The following is a 24,151-nucleotide window of genomic DNA, read 5'->3' as shown; positions in this document are numbered from 1 at the left end:
GACCAGGACATGAGAGTGGAAATACGATGTTTCTGCCCACTTAAAGGAAGTTGTTCTCAAACTCTTTAGTCTCAGAACCCCTTTACATTCAAAATTGGTGAGGGCACTGTGCTTTATTTATGTGGGTTATATCTGCTAATATTTACTGCATTAGAAATCAAAATTGAGTCATTTGTAAAATGTTTTTTAAATATTTATTTTTCATTCATAAAAAATAACATATTCACTTTGTGATAACATAAATATGTTTTTAATGAAAAATAACTGTATTTCCCAAAGCAAAAAAAATTTAGTAAGAAGAATGGCATTATTTTACATTTTGTAAATCTGTTTAATGTCTAGCTTAATAGAATACAGCTAGATTCTTTTTTCTTTTTCTATATTCATCTTTTATGACACTGTACAGCATAGAGCATCTGGACAGTGCCACTATATACTAATGAGACAATGAGACTGAATAAACAAATAACTTAGCATCATTATGAAAGTAGATTTGAAGAAGCTGTGTGCCCCAGAAAGTCTTGGGGAACCCCATGGATCCCTGAACTAAACTTCGAGAATATTGCCCTAGGGTTAAACCTACAATAGTACCCAAATGACCAGATTTGGTAATGATAATGGGTCTACTCATGGGGGTTTGAGTGATCTAAGAAAACAATGGATCAAGGATGGATGATGAATTTGGATATGGAAAACCGGGAATAGACTGAAAACCCTAACACAATGAAGGGGAGTCTGAACAGTGAAATTATAAGGGAAAAGCTTGTATTAATAGAAGAAAATGCAAATAAGATTATGAACTCTGATTCCAATGTGGAGGCTGTCTTCCTCATGCTGTATATTTACATTCTCACCTCTGTCTGGATAATTTCTGATTTATACTAGAGTCAGAGCCAGTCATTGGTGGTAACAGTGAGGCTTTAAGACTATCTCATAATTTAGATTAATTCTAATTTTCTGAGAATGCTCTGCTGTCTATAAGTGTAAGTACTTATAAAATCTGTAGTAAGAGTATTAGTAGTACCTATGAAATAATGGTTGCAAAGTTCAGGAATTTATGTTTTTAGGATCTATAATCATTTTATTTTCTATGATAGTCAAACCCACATGTAATATTTATAATTTAAATTATTTCAGTGGCTGAAGTAAGGTTATACAAGATCTTCAATGGTAGAATGTTCCATATCTGTAGCTACAGCTAGGATCTCTTCAGAAGAAATAATACTATTAGTATGTGTAATGCAAATGACTCTATTGGTAGCTATGGCATTTGGAAAAGTCCATAGGATAATAAAGTGCATTTTTTAGCATTACTAATTACATACTCTCCTGTAATATCAATAACTGTTGGTATAGAAACCATTTGAGTGCTGGGGGTATCACCAGTACTCTCAGTTATGGTACGTCATGTGACCCAAGAAACAAGTTGGGCTATTTCAGTAACTAAATCTAAGGTAATAGTATTTACAGAGCCTAATGTGGTGTTATCTGAGACACCAAAATTACCTGTGAAATCTGTAGCAAGGATATATAGGATATATAAAACATCTGTAGTTTAATTGATGAGGTTATAGGAATAATAACTATAATTTAAAAGAATAAGAGCACATATTATGGTTGCAAAATAAGTACCCACAGCTTCTTTGGTGAAACCTATAAGGTTTGTAAACCTTCCTAAACATGTCTGCAATGACGAGAGTGTTTGGAGTAGCTGTGTCTTTTATGGCTAGAGTACTAATATTTGTGAAAACTTAAGTAGCATAAGATAGAGTGTCTCGTAACTGATTTTCTGTATCTGTAATAGTTGTTCGTAGGTGTTATCTGAGGTAACTACCCTGCCTTGAGTAGTAATCATGGAACTTGAGTAGCATTTATGGCATTTGCAATATAAGTAGGTGCAGTAGCAGAGATATGTACTGTACTATCAGGAGTGGTAGTACTCAAAGCATATTTTGTAATATTTGTAATATCTGTGGTAGCACTAGTTGCAGTAATAGGTAAATAAGTAGCCACAGAATTTGTTACCATATGGGGAGTTTGTGAATCTAGACCAGTGGCTGTTATTGTGTCTGAGGCTGTTGTGAGATTTGAAACAGAAATGTGTGTCGTGTTACCTGTAACACTGCTGGAGTTATCTGCATCAGTAATATCCATGGTGCCTAGATTAGAAAGATTTGTAGGAGCTAATGAGGTGTGGCTTAAGGCCAGTGTTGTAGTAGTAGCAGAATGGGGAGTAGCGAACTGTGTGATGTGTGTGGTGAATTTGTCTATGGAAGTAACTGTTGTATCTGGACTCATGGTATTATCTTTGGTGCTGGTAGTAGTGACCGTAGCATCTATTACCATGGTACTTTTTGTATCAAGAGTGTTGAAAATAATGGTGTTTGCATTTGTAGGGGTAGTAAAATTAGTAATTTTATCAGTAGTGAATGTATTACTTGTTGGAAACACGCTCAAAATAGAAGTAATAGAGCTAGGAATAGAAGTAAGAGTATGGGTAGGAATGGTAGGAGAAGTCTGGTAATAAGTAGTCATGCCAGGAATAGTATTATTACTTGTAGTAGTAGCATCAGTACTTGGAGAAGGAGTAGTCACAAAAGGAACACTATTAGCAAAAGAAGTAGTTGTTATGGAAATACTATTACTAGTTGTATTACCAGCAGACATTGTAGCTAAAAGAAAATTTGTCATAGAAGCATCATTATTTGTGCTAGCAACATCAGTACTTGTAGGAGAAGTAGTTGCCATAATAACAGCAGTGTTCATAGCATTAGTACTTTCAGAGAAAGAAGTGGTCATAATGGAAAAACTGTTGCTAGTAGTGTCAACACCAGTATTTGCAAGAGAAGGAATAGCTGTAACTGGAACAGTATTATTAGGAACAGTATCATCAGTACCTGTATGAGAGGTAGCAGTTATATTAGCAACATTAGTACTAGTGCTAGCATTAGTAGTATTTGTTTGAACAAGAGTACTTATATTATTAATAGTAGTACTAGTGCTAACATCAGTAGTACCTGTTAGAGAAGAAGTAGTGGCAATAAGTACAGTAGTACTAATGGTGGCATCAGCAGTACTTGTCAGAGAAGGAGTCACTGAAATGGGAATGGTAGCAATAGTACTCACAGTAGTACTACTTGTAGGAGAAGGCATAGTGGTATTAGGAACAGTATTACTAGTGTTAGCATCAGCAGTATTTGTAGGGGAAGGTGTGGTTGTAATTGGAACAGTAGCACTAGTGCTAGCACCAGTAGTACTTGTAGGTAAAGGAGCAGTTGTATCAGGAACAGTAGTACCAGTTGTAACACCAATAGTACTTGTTGCAAAAAGTGTGGTTGTGATAGGAACAGGGGTAGCATTAGTGCTAGCACTAGTAGTACTTGTAGGGAAAGGAGCAGTTGTATCAGGAACAGTAGTACTAGTTGTAACACCAATAGTACTTGTTGCAAAAGGTGTGGTTGTGATAGGAATAGTAGCATTAGTGCTAGCAGTAGTAGTATTTGTTGGGAAAGGGGCAGTTGTATCGGGAACAGTAGCATTAGTTGTAACACCAATAGTACTTGTTGCAAAACATGTGGTTGTGATAGGAACAGTAGCATTAGTGCTAGCAGTAGTAGTATTTGTTGGGAAAGGGGCAGTTGTATTGGGAACAGTAGCATTAGTTGTAACACCAATAGTACTTGTTGGGAAAGGTGTGGTTGTGATAGGAACAGTAGCATTAGTGCTAGCATTAGTAGTACTTGTAGGGAAAGGAGAAGTTGTATCAGGAACAGTAGTATTAGTTGTAACACTAGTAGTACTTGGGAAAAATGTGGTTGTGATAGGAAGAGTAGCAGTAGTGCCAGTGGTAGTATTTGCACTGGCAGAACTGGTGATTGTCTCAGAACTGGTGGCATTGGTAGTAGATGGAGAAGGATGAGAACTCATTGGGATGGTACTTGTCTTAGTTGGAGTAGGAAGTACAGGACCACCATCAATCCAAGTAACCTCAGTTAACTTTTCCAGGTTGATAGTCCTGTCAGTCAATTGAATAGTTAGTATCTGCCAGAAAAGAAGAGATATAAATGGGTATTTTAGAACTTCTTAAACCTCACATGTAGCTCACCTCTTAAATTACAATTTAACAAAAAATGATGGATTCATTCCTTTCCAGGAATAGGATATAAACATTCCTTTTTGGGTTAGGTCATGTTGATTTTGGTCAGATAAATACAGAGAGATGCTCTGTGTGCATAATCCCTATGCTGGAAATCTTTTCTTTTCACTTCATTTAGTCAGAACCTTATTGTTTACAAATATTTGTAGCTGTGATTAAAACCAACATTTATTAAAATCTCTTTGCTTTGCCATTGGGTTTTAGTCCTCTTGACAGCAGGTTGGTTTCATGTTTTCCTCATTTCAAACAGTATGGTGTCTGGCACATAATAGGCATCAGATATGCCATAGAGCTTTTAAAAAGAAGGTATTCAAGGATTTTCTGCACAATCTTAACTAGAAGCAATTACTTGCAAAGAGTGGTTTTGAACTCAATAGTCCAGGTAAAATGCCTTAAGGTAAATACCCAGAAGAGCCTAGGGGGAGAAGATCTATTTGAGTGCTCAGAGGGGCCATTTTCCAAAGTCCAAATACCATCAGGGCACTCATTTCACCTTTTAGAAAACAAGAACTATGGTTATCCATTTTCACTTTTCTAAACCATCCCTTACGGGTTGCTGGTTCCGTATTTATGATGTCTTATGTTCTAAAAGTGAGATACTTTTTTCTTTGTGGTTGCCTTTGGTAACTATTGGTATTTCATCTTCCAAAATTCTGGTTTAGTTGGTTCTAGAATCCTCTAGTAGGGCCTGCTATTTATGTCCCCCTGTTTTATCAACCTTTTATTTTATACCACAGGTGGGATGTATTCATTTGATGATTACCACAGTTTACTGCCAATTTTCGTCTACCTATAAGATCCATCAATTTGACCAGGGACATGAATAACTGCAGGAAGCATGGGGGCAACCTTCAACAGCTTTAGGGAATCACCCTTTCCTTTGTTTTAGCCTCTGCAGCAGAAATAAGTTTTATTTTGCTGATGTGGAAGACTAACCTATCAAAACATAGCACAGTCTCTTTGGTAAATACATGGAGAGGATCTCATCAGGCCAGTGATCACTGACCCCTAGGCTATACTGGAAAGACCATTAATGTTGCACATTTTACAATATGATTCAACATTTGCAACTTTTCAGGAACATATCTATTGCACGTATTTATAACCATCTAATACATGAAAACATAACAATGATAATTTTAATTGTTAGCAACATTATTGGTGATAATTTTGCAGAATGATAAAATTTACTTGTGATATGCTAATATTCCTTTCAGACCTACCTGATTATAAGGTTCACTCTTGAAATTTGTCTCCATAAATTGCTGGTTGTCATAGGTGAAACTGACTTGTGTCACATAGGTATTCACACCCCAGATTCTAATATACCCAACTTTTAGTGGATTCGAGTCACTCAAATACTTATTGTGTATGGTCTGGATTTGCAGGATGTTCTATAAAGAATTTATAAAGAGAAAAAAATACATAACATATTGTTGATAGACTATGGTCCATATTAAAATATTAACAAACCTAAATTTACTTTTGTTATATCAGTTTGCTATTTCTATTTATGTATTTAAATTTTTATTGATACATAATAATTATACATATTTATGGAGAACATGTGATATTTTGATACATGTATACAATGTGTAGTGATCAAATCAGGGTATTTAGGATATCCATGACCTCAAATATTCAACATTTGTTTGTTTGTTTGTTTGTTTGTTTGTTTTGAGATGGAGTCTCACTCTGTCACCCAGGCTGGAGTGCAATGGCGTGGTCTGGGCTCACTGCAACCTCTGCCTCCTGGGTTCAAGCGATTCTCCTGCCTCAGCCTCCTAAGCAGTTGGGACTATAGGTGTGTGCCACCATAACCGGCTAATTTTTGTACTTTTAATAGAGATGGGGTTTCACTATGTTGGCCAGGCTGGTCTCGAATCCCTGACCACGTGATCCTCCTGCCTCAGCCTCCCAAAGTGCTGGGATTACAGGCGTGAGCCACCACACCAAGCCACATTCATCATTTCTTCGCGTTGGAAACATTTCAAATATTCTCTTCTAGCTATTTTGAAATATACAATAAATTGTTGTTAACTATCATCACCCTAGTATGTTAGCAAACACAAGAACTCACTCCTGCTATTTAACTGTCTCTTTGTTCCCACTAACCAACCTCTCTTTATGGCCCCCACCTCTTCCCAGCCTCTGGTTACTATAATTATACTCTCCACACACTTCATGAAGACATACTTCCTGAGTACCTGCCATAATAAATTGGGTAATGCCAAAAATAAGTTTATTGTACCAGCATTATGAAAGTTATTTTCCCTATATTATAAGCATTCTCATAATCATTTTGAAAAGAAAATATCATTATTGCTATCTTAGAGATAAGGAAACTGAGGCTCTGGAAAATGAAGTGAGTAGTCCAAAGCAACAAGGCTAGATAACATAGGTAAAGTTGGAAGCGCAAGGTGCCCGTGTACATAGTACTGCACAAGTTAATTTAGAGTGAACAAAGAAGTGTGGCAAACAGTCCCTAGACTGAGGACAGTGTGCAAGAAACATAGGAAGTTAACCAAATCATGAATTGTTTAAGTATCAATACAAGCGTTAAAATAATATGACATAAATTATGAGGTGGCACATGATGAAGGCCCAAATGAAAATCATAGTGGATATTTTTCATGGATGTGAAGAGAAAGGAAAAATTACATGGGAGGAAGAGGGTCAAGAGAGAACTTAGGAAGGACATGTAACTTCAGAACTCCTGGAAGTATGGGAAGGATTTATTATGAGACAGGAAATAGGGGTACAGGGACACATTGAACAAAGCCACATTCATGGAGGAGTGCAAGGACAACCATAGCTGATGCTGAGCAAACAGAGACGTGAGACCAGTTAGGTATGTAAGGAAAGATTTTGAAGATTACATGCAATAATCAAGGAGATAGTTGTAGCAGAGGGAAGCTATGCATTTCTCAATTATGATGGCTGCAGTAGGAAGAGAAAAAAGAAACATGTTCAACTGGCATCATGAAGGATGAACAAGACTTTTGCTACTGGGCAGGCAGAATCAAGGAAAAAATATATAGCTCAAAATAAATGGGTGTACTAAAGCTAGTTCTTATTGATCTGAGAGAGTTGATTTTTAAATTTCCTAGAATTTTGCAAGCCAGCTGATGCTTGAAATTGGTTAAGATGGTGGGAGAAGCTACACTACAGAAATTAGCAAATGTTACAAATCATCTCCCACCCCCACAAGCTGGTTTACCAACCAGGAAACCGCTGATAATAGTTATCCCCTAAGGAAAGTTGGGATCTTTCTTTCATTTCAGGCCCCTTATTCTTAAGGAAATAATCTATCAAACATCACAGAAATAAGAATTCATTTATCAGAAAAATGGAATTTTGAAGTTGGATGTTATTAAAGGGCAATCTAACGTTTTACAATTTTTTAAAAAACACAGATTAAACAGTGTCTCTCCTAATTTGAATAATAGCAGTAGAAATAGAACTAAAATTCAGGACTTCCAGATCATTAAAATAATATTCATTAAAATAATATTTGAGAGGAAAAAATATGTAGAGTCTTCAACCCAACTACTCTTAAGGGCAGAGAATACACAAATTTAATTAGTATACAAAGTCTGGCAGTTAGTTTCAGAGAGGCCAAATGCAGGATGGAACAATATGACCTGATAATCATGTCTATGAGAATAATTTGAAGGTCTTAGCTGACCATGAGATTTATATGTGCCAAACATCTGATACATGTGTTAAAAAATAATACAATGTAATAACAGCAGAAAAAATATAGACTCTAGCTAAAAAGAGGTAGTAGGCAACATGGAAGTCTATGCCATCTTATAGAAATATAACGGAAACTATATATGTAATTGAATATTTTCTAGTAGTCACATTTTTTAAAAAAGTGAAAAGAAAAATGGTACATTAATTTCAAAATATATTTTATTTACATGATATAGCCAAAATGTTATTATTACAACATTTTTCAATATAAAATTATTCATGAGGTTTTTTTTTTTTTTTGAGACAGAGTTTTGCTCTTGCTACCCAGGCTGGAGTGCAATGGCGCGATCTCGGCTCACCGTAACCTCCGCCTCCCAGGTTCAAGCGATTCTCCCGCCTCAGCCTCCCAAGTAGTGGGGATTACAGGCATGCACCACCACGCCTAATTTTTGGATTTTGAGTAGAGACAGGGTTTTCTCCATGTTGGTCAGTCTGGTCTCAAACTCCCGACCTCAGGTGATCCACCTGCCTTGGCCTCCCAAAGTGCTGGCATTACAGGCATGAGCCACCATTCTCAGCCAAATTTTTTTTTTTTTTAATTATACTTTAAGTTCTGGGATACATGTGCAGAACATGCAGGTTTGTTACATAGGTATACATGTGCCATGGTGGTTTGCTGCATCCATCAACCCATCATCTACATTAGGGATTTCTCCTAATGCTATCTGTCTCCTTGCCCTCCACCCCCAACAGGCTCCGGTGTGTGAAGTTCCCCTCCCTGTGCCCATATGTTCTCATTATTCAACTCCCACATATGAGTGACAACATGCGGTGTTTGGTTTTCTGTTCCTGTGTTAGTTTGCAGAGTGTGATGGTTTCCAGCTTCATCCATGAGCCTGAAAAGGACATGAACTCATTCTTTTTTATGGCTGTATAGTATTCCATGGTATATATGTGCCACATTTTCTTTATCCGGTCTAACACTGATGGGCATTTGGGTTGGTTCTAAGTCTTTGCTATTGTGAACAGTGCTGCAATAAACAGACGTGTGTCTGTTTCTTTATAGTAGAATGATTTATAACCCTTTGGGTATATACCCAGTAATGGGATTGCTGGGTCAAATGGTATTTCTGGTTCTAGATCCTTGAGGAATCACCACACTGTCTTCCACAATGGTTGAACTAATTTACACTCCCAGGGTTGACAGTGTAAAAGCATTCCTATTTCTCCACATCCTCTCCAGCATCTGCTGTTTCCTGACTTTTTAATGATGGCCATTCTAAATGGCGTGAGATGATATCTCATTGTGGTTTTGATTTGCATTGGGAAGTATGACCATTTTCACGATACTGACTCTTCCTATCCATGAGCATGGAATGTTTTTCCATTTGCTTGTGTCCTCTCTTATATATCCTTGAGTAGTGGTTTGTAGTTCTCCTTGAAGAGGTCCTTCACATCCCTTGTAAGTTGTATTCCTAGGTATCTTCTTCTCTCTGTAGCAATTGTGAGTGGGAGTTTGCTCATGATTTGGCTGTCTATTATTGGTGTATCGAAATGCCTGTGATTTTTGCACGTTGATTTTGTATCCTGAGACTTTGCTGAAGTTGCTTATCACCTTAACAAGATTTTCGGCTGAGACAATGGGGTTTTCTAAATATACAATCACATCATCTGCAAATAGAGATAATTTGACTTCCTCTCTTCCTATTTGAATAAGCTTTATTTCTTTCTCTTGCCTGATTGCCCTGGCCAGAACTTCCAATACTACGCTGAATAGGAGTGGTGAGAGAGGGCATCCTTGTCTTGTGCTGGTTTTCAAAGGGAAAGCTTCCAGCTTTTTCCTATTCAATATGATATTAGCTGTGGGTTTGTCATAAATAGCTCATATTATTTTTAGATTTGTTCCATCAATACCTAGTTTATTGAGTGTTTTTAGCATGAAAGGGTGTTGAATTTTATCAAAGGCCTTTTCTGAATCTATTGAGATAAGCATGTGGTTTTTGTTGTTGGTTCTGTTTATGTGATGGATTGCAATTATTGACTTGCATATGTTGAACCAGCCTTATATCCCAAGGATGAAGCCAACTTGATCATGGCTTTTTGATGTGCTGCTGGATTCGGTTTGCCAGTATTTTATGGAGGACTTTTGCATTGATGTTCATCAGGGATACTGGCCTGAAATTTTCTTTTTTTATTGTGTCTCTGCCAGGTGTTGGTATCAGGATGATGCTGACCTCATAAAATGAGTTAGGGGGGAGTCCCTCTTGTTTGGAATAGTTTCAGGAGGAACGGTACCAGTTCCTCTTTGTACTTCTGGTAGAATTCAGCTGTGATTCTGTCTGGTCCTGGGCTGTTTTTGTTGGTAGGCTCTTAATTTAGTGCCTGAATTTCAGACCTTGTTATTGGTCTACTCAGGGATTCGACTTCTCCCTGGTTTTACCTTCAGAGGGTGTATGTGTCCAGGAATTTATCAATTTCTTCTAGATTTTCTAGTTTATTTGCATAGAGGTGTTTATAGTATTCTCTGATGGTAGTTTGTATTTCTGTGGGATCAGCGGTGATCTCCTCTTTACCATTTTTTATTGTGTCTATTCGATTCTTCTCTCTTTTTTTCTTTATTAGTCTGGCTAGTGGTCTAACTATTCTGTTAATCATTTAAAAAAAACCAGCTCCTGGAGTCACTGATTTTTTTGAAGGGTATTTTTTCTCTCTCTCTCCTTCAGTTCTGCTCTGATCTTAGTTATTTTTTGTCTTCTGCTAGCTTTTGAACTTGTTTACCCTTGCTTCTCTAGCTCTTTTAACTATGATGTTAGGGTGTTGATTTTAGATCCTTCCTGTTTTCTCCTGTGGGCATTTAGTGCTATAACTTTCCCTCCGAAAACTCCCAGAGATTTTGGTTTGTTGTGTCTTTGTTTTCATTGGTTTCAAAGAACTTATTTATTTCTGCCTTAATTTCATTATTTACTCAGTAGTCATCCAGGAGCAGGTTGTTCAGTTTCCCTGTAGTTGTGTGGTTTTGAATGAGTTTCTTAATCCTGAGTTCTAATTTGATTGCACTGCGGTCTGAGAGATTCTTTGTTATGATTTCTGTTCTTTTTCATTTTCTGAGGAGTGTATTACTTCCAATTATGTGGTTGGTTTTCGAATAAGTGCTATTGGTGCCGAGAAGAATGTATATTCTGTTGATTTAGGGTGGAGAGTTCTGTAGATGTCTATTACATCTGCTTGGTCCAGAGCTGAGTTCAAGTCCTGAATATCCTTGCTAATTTTCTGTCTTGTTGATCTGTCTAACATTGACAGTGGGTGTTAAAATCTCCCACTATTATTGTGTGGGAGTCTAAGTCTCTTTGTAGGTCTCTAAGGACTTGCCTTATGAATGTGGGTGCTTCTGTATTGGGTGCATATATATTTATGATAGTTAGCTCTTACCATTATGTAATGGCCTTCTTTGTCTTTTTTGATATTTGTTGGTTTAAAATCTGTTTTATCAGAGATGAAAATTGCAACCCCTGCTTTTTCTTTTTGCTTCCCATTTGATGGGTAAATCTTCTTCCATCGCTTTATTTTGAGCCTATGTGTGTCTTTGCACGTGAGATGGGTCTTCTGAATACAGCACACCAGTGGGTCTTGACTCTATCCAATTTGCCAGTCTGTGCCTTTTTTTTTTTTTTTTTTTTTACATTTCCAAGAAATGAAATTTTACTGAAAGATTGAAAACATATATCCCAATTATCATCAATAATTATGCTAAGATATTATACCTTGTATAAAAAATCTCCTATATCCCATAAATATAAACACCTATCATTTACCCATAAATTAAAAATATACAAAATGATGCTATAGGTAAACCTGATAAACTGTGATATTAATATTGGATAAAAATTTACCTTATTTATTTATTGGAGATGATTATTTAAATGTATTCATTTTAGAATTTTGTACATATTTATTGACTCTAAATATGTCTTTCCAAAATAAAGGCTAGGTAATGATTCTCTATTTCAGTGGTACCAAATGCACACTTAAATTCCATGAACATATACTGCACACTTATAAAGTGTTGAGACATACTCAAGATTCAATAAGACCAATTACTTAAAAAAATAGCCTTCAAATCACATATCAAAAAAATTCTACTTTTGTACACAATAGCTGATATATTCATATACTAAAGCCAATGACAAGCACTTTGCAATTTTTTTACTTAATCTTTAAAGCAATGTCATTATGTAGGTTCTTATTCTATACCAATTTTCATTTTTTTTTTCTTTTAATCAGAGCATTTAGCCCATTTACGTTTAAGGTTAATACTGTTATTTGTGAATTTGATCCTGTCATTATGATGCTAGCTGGTTATTTTGCCCATTAGTTGATGCAGTTTCTTCATAGTGTCAATGGTCTTTACATTTTGGTTTATTTTTGCAGGGGCTGATACTGGTTTTTCCCTTTCCATATTTAGTGCTTCCTTCAGGAGCTCTTGTAAGGCAGGCCTAGTGGTGACCAAATCCCTCAGCATTTGCTTGTAAATGGATTGCTTGTAAAGGATTTTATTTCTCCTTCACTTATGAAGCTTAGTTTGGCTGGATTTGAAATTCTGGGTTGAAAATTCTTTCCTTTAAGAATGCTGAATATTGGCCCCCATTCTCTTCTGGCTTGTGAGGTTTCTGCAGACAGATCTGCTGTTAGTCTGAGGGGCTTCCCTTTGTGGGTAACCCAACCTTCCTCTCTGGCTGACCTTAACATGTTTTCCTTCATTTCAACCTTGGTGAATATGACAATTATGTGTCGTGGGGTTGCTCTTCTCGAGGAATATTTTTATGCTGTTCTCTGTATTTCCTGAATTTGAATGTTGGCCTGTCTTGCTAGGTTGGAAAATTCTCCTGGATAATACCCTGAAGTGTGTTTTCCGACTTGGTTCCATTCTCCTCGTCACTTTCAGCTATACCAATCAAATGTAGGTTTGGTCTTTTCACATAGTCCCATATTTCTTGGAGGCTTTGTTTGTTCCTTTTCATTCTTTTTTCTCTAATTTTGTCTTCATGCTTTATTTCATTAAGTTGATGTTCAATCTCTGATATCCTTTCTTTTGCTTGATCTATTCAGTGATTGATACTTGTGTTTGCTTCACGAAGTTCTCATGCTATATTTTTCAGCTCCATCAGGTCATTTATGTTCTCTCTAAACTGGTTATTCTAGTTAGCAATCCCTCTAATCTTTTATCAAGGTTCTTAGCTTCCTTGCATTGGGTTAGAACATGCTCCTTTAGCTCGGAGGAGTTTGTTATTACCCACCTTCTGAAGCCTATTTCTGTCAGTTCATCAAATTCATTCTCTCTCCAGTTTTGTTCCCTTGCTGGCGAGGAGCTGTGATCCTTTGGAGGAGAAGGGGCATTCTGGTTTTTGGAATCTTCAGGCTTTTTGCGCTGGGTTTTCCTCATCTTCATGGATTTATCTACTTTTGGTCTTTGCTGTTGGTGACCTTCGGATGGATTTTTTGCATGGTCATTCTTTTTGTTGATGTTGATGCTATTGCTTTCTGTTTGTTAGTTTTCCTTCTAACAGTCAGGCCCCTCTTCTGCAGGTCTGCTGGAGTTTGCTGGAGGTCCACTCCAGACCATGTTTTCCTGGGTATCACCAGTGGAGACTGCAGAACAGTTAAGATTGCTGCCTGCTCCTTCCTCTGGAAACTTCATCCCAGAGGGGCACCCACCAGATGCTAGCTGGAGTTCTCCTGTATGAGGTGTCTGTTGACCCCTGCTGGGAGGTATCTCCCTGTCAGGAGGCACGGGGGTCAGGGACCCACTTGAGGAGGCAGTCTGTCCCTTAGCAGAGCTCCAGCACTGTGCTGGGAGATCCACTGCTCTCTTCAGAGCTGGCAGGCAGGAATGTTTAAGTCTGCTGAAGCTGCAACCACAGCAGCCCCTTCCCCCAGGTGTCTGTCCCAGAGAGATGGGAGTTTTATCTACAAGCCCCTAACTGGGGCTGCTGCCTTTTTTTCAGAGATGCCCTGCCCAGACAGGAGGAATCTAGAAAGGCAGTCTTGCTACAGCGGCTTTGTGGAGCTGTGGTGGGCTCTGCCCAGTTCGAACTCCCTGGTGGCTTTGTTTACACTGTGAGGGGAAAACCGCCTACTCAAGCTTCAGTAATGGCAGATGCCCCTCCCTCCACCAAACTCGAGCTTCCCACGTCAACTTCAGACAGCTGTGCTGGCAGCGAGTATTTCAAGCCTGTGGATCTTAGCTTGCTGGGCTCTGTGGGGTTGGGATCCGCTGAGCAAGGGCAATCGGCTCCCTGGCTTTCCAGAGGAGTGAATGGTTCTGTCTCACTGGTGTTCCAGGCACCACTAGGGTATGAAAAAAAAAACTCCTGAAGCTAGTTTGGTATCTGCCCAAACGGCCACCCAGTTTTGTGCTTGAAACCCAGGGTCCTGGTGGTGTAGGCACCTGAGGGAATCTCCTGCTCTGTGGGTTGCAAAGACCATGGGAAAAGCGTAGTATCTGGGCCAGATAGCACTGCCCCTCATAGCTTCCTTTGGCTACGGGGGGAGTACCCTGACCCCTTGTGCTTCCTGGGTGAGGTGACACCACACCCTGCTTCTCCTCGCCCTCTGTGGACTGCACCCACTGTCTAATCAGTCTCAATGAGATGAACCAGGTACCTCAGTTGGAAATGCAGAAATCACCTGCCTTCTGCGTTGGTCTCGCTGGGAGCTGCAGGCCAGAGCTGTTCCTATTTGGCCATCTTGCCCAGGAAGCCCACAAATCATTTTTGAATTTTTTTAAGCTAACTTTTGAATATTTCAAATTAGGCTGGTCACATTTCAAGTGCTCAATAGCCACATGTGGCTAGTGGCTATCATACTGGATAGACAGCTCTAAAATATGCTCTCGGTTCTGATGTTTTAAAAGAAATCTAAGTTAACTGGAGTCTAAACAGAATGATCAGACCTGGAAACCACTATAAGCAGGAAATAGAGGAAATATGAAGTTAGCCTGGTGATGTATAATTCTAAGAAGACAAAAGGAATAACTGAGAGACATCTTCAAATATGTGAATCACTGTTATAGAAAAAAATAGATTTGTGCTATATTACTTCTTGGTTAAAGTGACTAGGTAAAAATAGAGAAGCAGAATCCAGTTTGACCTAGAATGATCCTCCTCATACTCTAATTAAAATTATGTAGATTACCAACGGGATCATTTAACATGCAAGGTGCATTGATTGCATCACTGTTATGAAATATTCAACCCTTACAAATCCATACCCCTTTCCATGCAGTTTTGCAATGCCCTCCCACTCCGGTTGAGGCATTCTGTCCCTCCTCTGTCTCTGGGCTTGACCATGTGATTTTGCTTTGGTAATGGGAAATTAGTCAACTCGATATAAAAAAATTAAAAAGAACTAAGGGATCTCCACTTTTATTTTTATTTTAGCCCTCTTCCATAATTATGAAGAAGCCACGCCTAGACCTTCCCACAAGGCCATGATAAATCATATGAGAGTCAGCTGACCCCCCAGATATGTGAATACAGCCAAGATTATCTAAACAGCCCAATAGACCCAAGACTGACTGGAGATGTATGTGAGCTAGCAAAGATCAGCCAAGACCAGACCCAGATCCTCTGAGCCCTGCAAGCTCATGAGCTAAGTAAGTGCTTATTGTTAGATACCACTAAGGTTTTGAGGTCGTCTTTTCATTGCATAATAAGTAGCTTATATAGCATTTTTCTTTCAAAATTTATCAGCTAGTAAATTTCTCATCTTTGGAAAACATGTTACACATTTAAGGCCCCATTTTTCCCCAGCATTGTATGAATTCCAAGTTTCTTTTCATGGAGATAGTCTACTGGAAAACTGCCAAAATAAGGATTGTTTCTTCCTTACTTTAATGACAACAGACCTGGATTATAAAAGTAAAGGCAAGAAGAACCTCCTATTAAGATGTGGGATATTACATTTACACAGTTAACTGTAATGTTTAATCTGTAGACACCTGGGAAAAGATTTATAAAATGTAGTAAATTAGTCTTACCTGAGCTGCTATAAAGTTTGCCAAAAAATAATTTCCATTTTCATAAGTATCTGCAAACAAGGAAAAGAAAAGAATAAGCAACTACTAACTGCTTCAATTGCAGCAAATAATCTTGAGCGTGGTCAGAAACTATCTCAATGGGGTCACAGTTACTGATCATTGTCACCTTTCTGAGGACTACTGAAGAGAGTGGCTAAGAGACTATTTCACTGCACGTTAGTGTGGGGATGTGCAAATGCAAATGGATACCTTGCCGGGGAGGTTAGAAGGTTACAAATGCAAGAGAACCTGGGTTGAACAAAGGATAGATTACCTGAAGTGTGGAGACTACTGTTTGGTTATTCTGTGCGAGACAGCAAGCATGTAGTCATAGGAGTTCAATAGCTGGGATGTTAAAGACTATGATGATAAAGCAGAGGCGAGTGGTTAGGAATTTAGGCTCCCAAGTCAGGTAGACATGGATTGAAATCCCAACTCTTGTACTTAATAGCTGTGCAACCTCAGACAAGTTACTTAACATTTTATCATCTATAGAATGGAGATAACAGTACCTCGTTAGTGGCAATAAGGTACATAATGTTCGGCTTGTGCACAATAAGTGCTTAAAATTGATTGCTCACTGTCGTCAAAGTCGTCATCAATCTTCACCTTCACCATTCTTCTCTCCCTACTCTTAGCTCATCCTCCCACAGTGCTCCAGATTCCAAGCACTTCTGCCTCTGTAGAATTTATTCCATCAGTTCTTCCCTATACCTTCTCTGCTTTTTCAGGCTACATTTATGCTCCAGAGTACTCTGTTCTGATAATACTTTTACTTAATTCTATTTATGTCGAGCTACTACCGCGTCTCCTTTTTATTACCATACATCTTAAAAAGGTAGCCTTTGCTGGGCTGGGCGCGGTGGCTCACGACTGTAATCCCAGCATTTTGGGAGGCCGAGGCGGGCGCATCACGAGGTCAGGAGCTCGAGACCGTCCTGGCTAACATGGTGAAACCCTGTCTCTACTAAAAATACTAAAACAAAATTAAGCGGCGTGGTGGTGGGCGCCTGTAGTCCCAGCTACTCGGGAGGCTGAGGTGGGAGAATGGCGTGAACCCAGGAGGCAGAGCTTGCAGCCAGCCAAGATCACGCCACTGCACTCCAGCCTGGGCGACAGAGCGAGACTCCATCTCAAAAAAATAAAAATAAATAAATAAATAAATGTAGCCTTTGCTTGTTATGTCTGTGTACCCAACTCATAATTCAATCTTACATCTCCTAAACTCCAGCTCCTGTGTTTCCTTTTTCCATGGAATCTGACCCTTTCTAAGTCACCAGTGACATAGTATATAAAATCTAAATATCTCCTCATACTGTTCAGGATTTTTAAGCCACTTTGCCCACATACCTCTCCTTTGAAATAATCCTTACTTTATGTCTCCTTCCCATATGGTTCCTATAACTCCCTGTTTCTGAAAAATCAGTTTCACTTCATGTTCTGTTCTTGGCCCTTCTCAACATTCCAACTCTTGTCAGTATTCCAACATATTCTCTCCTAAACCAACTAACTCTCGAAGTATTCTAAATTACCTCCACTTTTATGGAAGCAATTATACAACTCATATTTTAAAATTTAGTCTTGGCTAGAAAATGCAACCTGGGCAAACACTACAGCCTCTTCTAGCAGTTAATAAAAAAATTGTAAAGAATGGGATTCTGTTAACATGTTCTTTTAAGATTATCCTTGAACAGCCATTATATCACCTGTGTGAGGAAAAGTTAAATAAATGGTTCCAAGTCTGTTAACAGAACATTTAAATGACACTTACACTGTATCTTAGTAGTTTAAATTTGAATTTTTAAGCATATTTGATTTTTAAAAAGGCTAAAAACCTTCTCCATAAAAATTTACAAGTTTGAAAGTTTCAGGTACTATTAATTTTTAATCTTAAGACTAAAATATACTGTAATAGAAAGTTAAAATCTTGTAGGAAATGGCTTTATTCCTTTAAATTTTTGAAACATATTGCTCATAGGGGGTTGATTTTGCATACTAATTGTGATGTTATTAACCTACTATGACATCACTCATCTAGTCCTAATTAGCTAAACCTGTATCAAAGGACTTTCTATGTTCTCTTAAAACATTGATCCTCAACCAGCAGTAATTTTGCCTCTCTGGAGACATTTTACAATATTTAGAGATCATGTAGTTATCTTGAAGATAACTTTGCTTTTGACATCAAGTGGGGAGAGGGCAGGGATGCTGCTAAACATGTATAATAACCAGCCCAGCCACCACCACAAAATAATTATTTAGCCCAAAACGTCAGTATTGCTGAGGTTGAGAAAACCTGCTTTAAAATAAGGCCCATTTTTGAAAAAGAACTAAATTGAAGAACTCATGCTTCCTGATTTTAAAACTTACTACAAATCCACTGTAATCAAGACAGTGCAGTGCTGACATAAGAATAGACATATAGATTAATGCAATAGAAATGAAAATTCAGAAATAAATCCTCACAGTAATGGTCTATTGATTTTTAACAAAAACTCCAAAATAATTCAATGAGAAAAATAATAGTCTTTTCACAGATGATTCTGGGACAACTGTAATCCACATACAAAATAAAGAAGATAGACCCCTGCCTCACACCATACACAAAAATTAACTCAAAAAGAATCAAAGACCTAAATGTAAGAGCTAAAACTATAAAACTCTTAGAAGAAAATCTAGTAGCAAATACTTGGGACTTTGTAATGGGCAATGGTTTCTTAGATATAACACCAAAAGCACATTAAACGAATAAAAAAAATAGATAAATTAGACTTCATCAAAATTTAAAAGTTTGTGCCTCAAAAGAGGCACCTGCTAAATAATAGAAAATATTTGAAAATCCTGCATCAGATAAGGGACTTTTAGCTAAATTCTATAAAGACTGTTTATGATTCAATAATAAAGACACTTTAATTTTACAATGTGAAAAGAATATAAGCAATCATTTCTCTGAAGAAAATGTGCACATGGATAATAAGTACATGTAAAGATGTTCAACAACATTAGTTATCAGAGAAATACAAATTAATCAAAACCACAAAAAACTACAGCTTTTCACCCACTGGAATGATCATAATAAAAAAGATAGATAATAAATGTTGACAAGGAAGAAGAGAAATCAGAACCCTCATACACTGCTGATTGAGATGCAAAATGGTGCTGCCTCTATAGAAAACAGTTGGATGTTTTATCAACAGTTAGACATAGAGTTACCACATAAGCCAGAAATTTCACTCCCAGGTATGTATAATATATAAGAGAGTTTTTAAAAGTGTGTCTATTCAAGGACTTATATTCAGATGTTCATAGCAGCATTATTTATAATAGCCAAAAAGTGGAAACAACCCAAATGTCCATCAATTGATGAATGGATATATACCAAGTACTTGTCATGATCTGACAACAAAAATAGTCTGCAGTCCCATTGGCTAGACTCACTGAGGTACCAAAGTGTTGAATGTCTAATCATGGGCATTAACTCCTTTTATTATCATTCCTTGCTCACCTAGCCAACCCCTGATTAAACGTTCATCTTTCACAAAGGCTTAATTTGAGAAAAAGTATGTACTTTCCCAAGAGACAAGAATATTAAAATGCATTTAATAAATACAGTTCTTAAATTTAAAAATTGGCACTGTAGTATGCCCTTATAAGGCTCAAGTCCTGCCACAGCTTTGAAATTCAGGATGGCTGGTCAACCTCCTCTTTTTGACTTTTGGATGCCTTATTGTCTTATTATCTTATTAACCACACTAACTTTACTTTATTTACTTATTTATTTATTTTCATTTTGTTTTCATAAGTTAGACATGCTAATTGTATGTAAAGTAGCTCATATTAAATGTTAAGAATAGAGTTTTATTTACTTTACATATTAATGACACATTTTATTTAGAACTCATGTGCCAGGAATGTTTTATGTATGTTAAATCATTTTATCCTCATAAAATTACAACATAGGTGTATGTTGTAGATACTAAAGAAGAATAAATGGAGACAACAAAATAAGTAATTTTCCAGAAGATATACAACTAGAAAGTTACTGAGATGGTATTCAAACCTAGATCTATTTAATTTCAGAATACCACATGCCTCTCCTAGAGTTTCTTATCAGATTATGTTAAAAAGAAAGTCCAAAGACTGAACTGAGCTCTGAAGAGAGAAGTTGTTTAATTCCTTCATATTTTTTCTTTAGCAAGTTTTCACCCATAAATAGAAAATAAAACCATTTGAAAAATATCTCTCATATATCATATTAAGTGAATATAGGTTATAATATATTATCCATAAACTGTTAGGAGAAATTTAAAATATTATTTAAAATACCATCAAAAACTTAAAAGTACTTAGGACATATTTAACAAAATATGTACAAGATCCATACGCCAAAAATTATAAAACATTGCTAGAGTAATTAAAGATCTAAGTAAATGGTAATTATATAGAGCTAGATAGGTAGATAAGTAGGTAAGTAGATGAGAGAAAGAGACAGATAAAAAAGAGATGACAAATATTCAAAAATTGGTCTTAAGAATAAAAGCAATTACAGTCAAAATTCCAGAAGGTGGTCTTGTTGTTAAAAAGTGACAAGCTGATTTTAAAATCTGTGTGAAATACAAAAGAGCTAAAATAACCAAAGAAAAAGAAGAACATGAAGAGCATTTCCTTCTAGGATTTTTATAGTTTGAGGTCTTACATTTAAATCTTCAATCCATCTCGAGTTAATTTTTTTATACAGTGAAAGGTAAGGGTTCCGTTTCATTCTTCTGCACATGGCTAGCCAGTTGTCCCAGTACCATTTATTGAATACAGTCTTTCTCTACTGCTTGTTTTTGCCACCTTTGTCAAAGATTAGATGGTTGTAGGTGTGGGGCTTTATTTCTGGATTTTCTATACTGTTCTATTGCTATGTGTCTGTTTTTATACCAGTACTATGCTATTTTGGTTACTATAGCTTTATAGTACAGCTTGATGTTGGGTAGTGTGATACCTCTGGTTTTGTTCTTTTTGCTTAGGATTGCTTTGGCTATTTGGGCTCTTTTTCTGGTTCCATAGGAATTTTAGAATAGTTTTTTTCTAATTCTGTGAAAAATGATGTTGCTAGTTTGATAAGAATAGTGTCGAATCTGTACATTGCTTTGATTCCTCAAATCCATGAGCATGGAATGTTTTTTTCCATTTATGTGTCTTGTCTGATTTCTCAACGTTGGTCTTGGCAAAATATGTTTGGCTATGCCCCCAAAGGCAATTACAACAAAAACAAAAATTGACAAGTTGGACTTAATTAAACTAAAGAGCTTCTTCACAGTGAAAAAAGCTATCAACAGAGTAGACAACCTACAGAGTAGGAGAAAGTATTCACAAGCTATGCATCCAACAAAGGTCTAACATCCAGATTCTATAAGAAACTTAAATCAAGAAGCAAAAGTCAAATAACCCCATTAAAAAATAGCCAAAGGACATGAACAGACACTTCTCTAAAGAAGACATGTAAATGGCCAATAAACATGAAAAAATGCTTATCATCACCAATCATTACAGAAATGCAAATCAAAACCACTATTATTAAAAAGTCAAATAATAACATATGCTAGCAAGGCTGCAGAGAAAAGGAAATGCTTAAACACTGTTGGTGGAAATGTAAATTAGTTCAGCCACTGTGGAAAGTAGTCTGGAGATTTATTAAAGAAATTAAAACAGGACTACAATTCAACCCAGCAATCTCATTACTTGGTATGTCCCAAAGGAAAATAAATCATTCTACCAAAAGGACCCATGTGCTCTTATGTTCCTCACAGCACTATTTACAATTGCAAAGACGTGGAATCAACCCAGGTGCCTATCAGCAAAGGATTGGATAAAGAAAAAGTGGTACATATACACCATGGAATACTACACAGCCATAAAAAAGAATGAAATCATGTCCTATGCAGCAGCATGGATGCAGTTAGAGGTCACAATCTTAAGAAAATTAACACAGAAAAAGAAAACCAAATAATGCATTTTCTTACTTATAAGTGGGAGCTAAACACTGAGTACACATGGACATAAAGACGAGAACAATAGACACTGCAGGCTATTAGATGGGGTAACAAGGAAGGGGGGCATGGGTTGAAAAACTACCCAATAGTTACTATGCTCACTGCCTGGGTGACGGGATCCATACCCCAAACCTCAGCATCATACAATACATCCATGCAACAAACCTGCACATGTACACCCTATATCTAAAATAAAAGTTGAAATTATAAAAATATTATCATTTTATATAAGGAACTTGAGCATCTGTGGAATTTGATATCCGCAGGGGTCCTGGAACCAACCGCCTATGGATACCCAGGGACAGCAGTACTTCTTTCTAGTCAGCTTCTCCCCAGTCCTGATCCTTCCTTCCAGGATCTGGCAACTACTGTTCTTCTTTCTGTCACTATAGACTGGATTTGTATTTTCTAGATTTTATATGAATAGAATCATACAATATGTACTATTTTTGTATTTTTAGCATCTTTCACTTAGCAAAAATGCCTTTTACATTCATCCATGCTGTTGCATGTAAAGGAAATTAATTGCTTTTTATTCCTAATAATAATCCATGGTGTCTTCCATGGTAATATTCCATGACTATTGACCAATATACTTATTGATGAATATTTCAGTGGTTTCATTTTTTGACCATTAAAATGAATCTGACATTATTATTTGAATGTAAGTTATTTTGTGGTATAATATTTGCATATAACCTATACACATCCTCCCGTGTACTTTAAATAATCTCCAGGGTACTTATAAAACCTGATCCAATGTAAACATTATGTAAATCATTGGCATCCTGTATTGTTTACAAAATAATAACAAGAAAAACATGTCTGTACATGGTCAATACAGATGCAACTATTGTAGGCTAACTGCATTTTCAAACCACAGTTGGATGAATCCGCAGGCTGACTATAAAAGGCGAACTTTCAGGGTTATAAAAATATTCCACATCTTCATTGTGGTAGTGGCTATACAACTGTACACATTTGTCAAAACTTAACTGTATTCTTAAAATGGATACATTTTATTTGTATAAATCACAACTTTTTTAAAGGTGATTAAAAGACAGAAATATCACTTCCAGGAATCTACTCTATGGACGTAATCTAAAATGGAAACAATGGTTAATACTCAAGGATGTTATATATGGGCTGGGAACGGTGGCTCATGCCTGTAATCTCAGCACTTAGGGAGGCCGAGGCAGGTGAATCACTTGAGGCCAAGAGTTCGAGACCAGCCTGGCCAACATGGCGAAACCCCATCTCTACTAAAAATACAAAAATTAGTGGGTGTTGTGCCACACACCTGAAATCCCAGCTACTCAGGAAGGCTGAGCCGGGAGAATCACTTGAACTAGGGAGGAGGAGGTTGCAGTGAGCTGCGATCGCGCCACTGCAGCCTGAATGAGAGAGTGAGACTCAAAAAAAAAAAAGAAAGAAAGAAAGAAAAAGGATGTTATTTATAACAATGAAAATTAAAACCAACCTGTACATATTCTCTCAACAGAATATGATCATCATAATGGTATTTATAAGGAACAAATAATAACATTCACACATGTTTCTGTCATTATGTTAGAGGAAAATAAACAGGATTCACAAATTAAATATGCAAAATGTTTTCAGCCATATTAAAAATTAAGCATTTTCTTAATACAAAAGCCAAAGTCAGTACAGCAAAAATATTAAAAGTGCTTGTATTTTTTTCTAATTTTCTGTCTTTAACATGTGTTGTAAAGAATATCTACTTATTTAATGAGAATTTCTTATCTTTATAATGAAGGAATCTAAAAAAGAAGGAATCTCTAGAAATACTAGTAGTGAAAAATAAGCTATACTATAATTTCAGAAAATGTGGTATGTTGCAAGATTAGAAGGTTCTGGTCCACAGTAATAAGTAGTGAAAAGTGAGAGTCAGCTAGTAACAGTGTGTCCATATTTCTATAGAAAAGTCTGAGTTAGAGGGTGTTCTGATGATAATGACAAATCTCACTTACCTAAAGTAGAACTAACATACTCTATCTCAACTGGGGAAAGGAAACATACAAATTAATATTTCATCGATGTAAGTATCCTTTGGGCAATACTTAATTCCCAATTTATGAGTCACCAAGAAATTTTCTAACCTCTAAATTGCCTCTTGAGCAGGCCTATTTGTGAGGAACAGGGTGCCTGGTATAGATGGCT

General features: G+C 36.9%; 1 protein-coding gene across 1 annotated transcript in view; it reads right to left on the bottom strand.

Annotated features, from left to right (window-relative positions):
• Positions 1-1,590: 1,590 nt before the first annotated feature.
• The window catches only part of MGAM2 (maltase-glucoamylase 2 (putative)), a 111,649-nt gene continuing 89,088 nt past the window's right edge, over positions 1,591-24,151 (bottom strand). The window contains exons 46-48 of the mRNA XM_031013481.2: positions 15,891-15,940; positions 5,380-5,550; positions 1,591-4,041 (exon numbers count right to left, since the gene is read on the bottom strand). Of these exons, the coding sequence (XP_030869341.2) occupies positions 1,852-4,041; positions 5,380-5,550; positions 15,891-15,940 (2,411 nt within the window). The 3' untranslated portion in view covers positions 1,591-1,851. The remainder of the gene's footprint in view (positions 4,042-5,379; positions 5,551-15,890; positions 15,941-24,151) is intronic.

This window comes from Gorilla gorilla, chromosome 6 (genome assembly GCF_029281585.2).
Source record: "Gorilla gorilla gorilla isolate KB3781 chromosome 6, NHGRI_mGorGor1-v2.1_pri, whole genome shotgun sequence".
NCBI lineage: Eukaryota > Metazoa > Chordata > Mammalia > Primates > Hominidae > Gorilla > Gorilla gorilla.
Note: the sequence above shows the minus strand (reverse complement) of the source record. Positions and strands in the feature narration are given on the sequence as shown.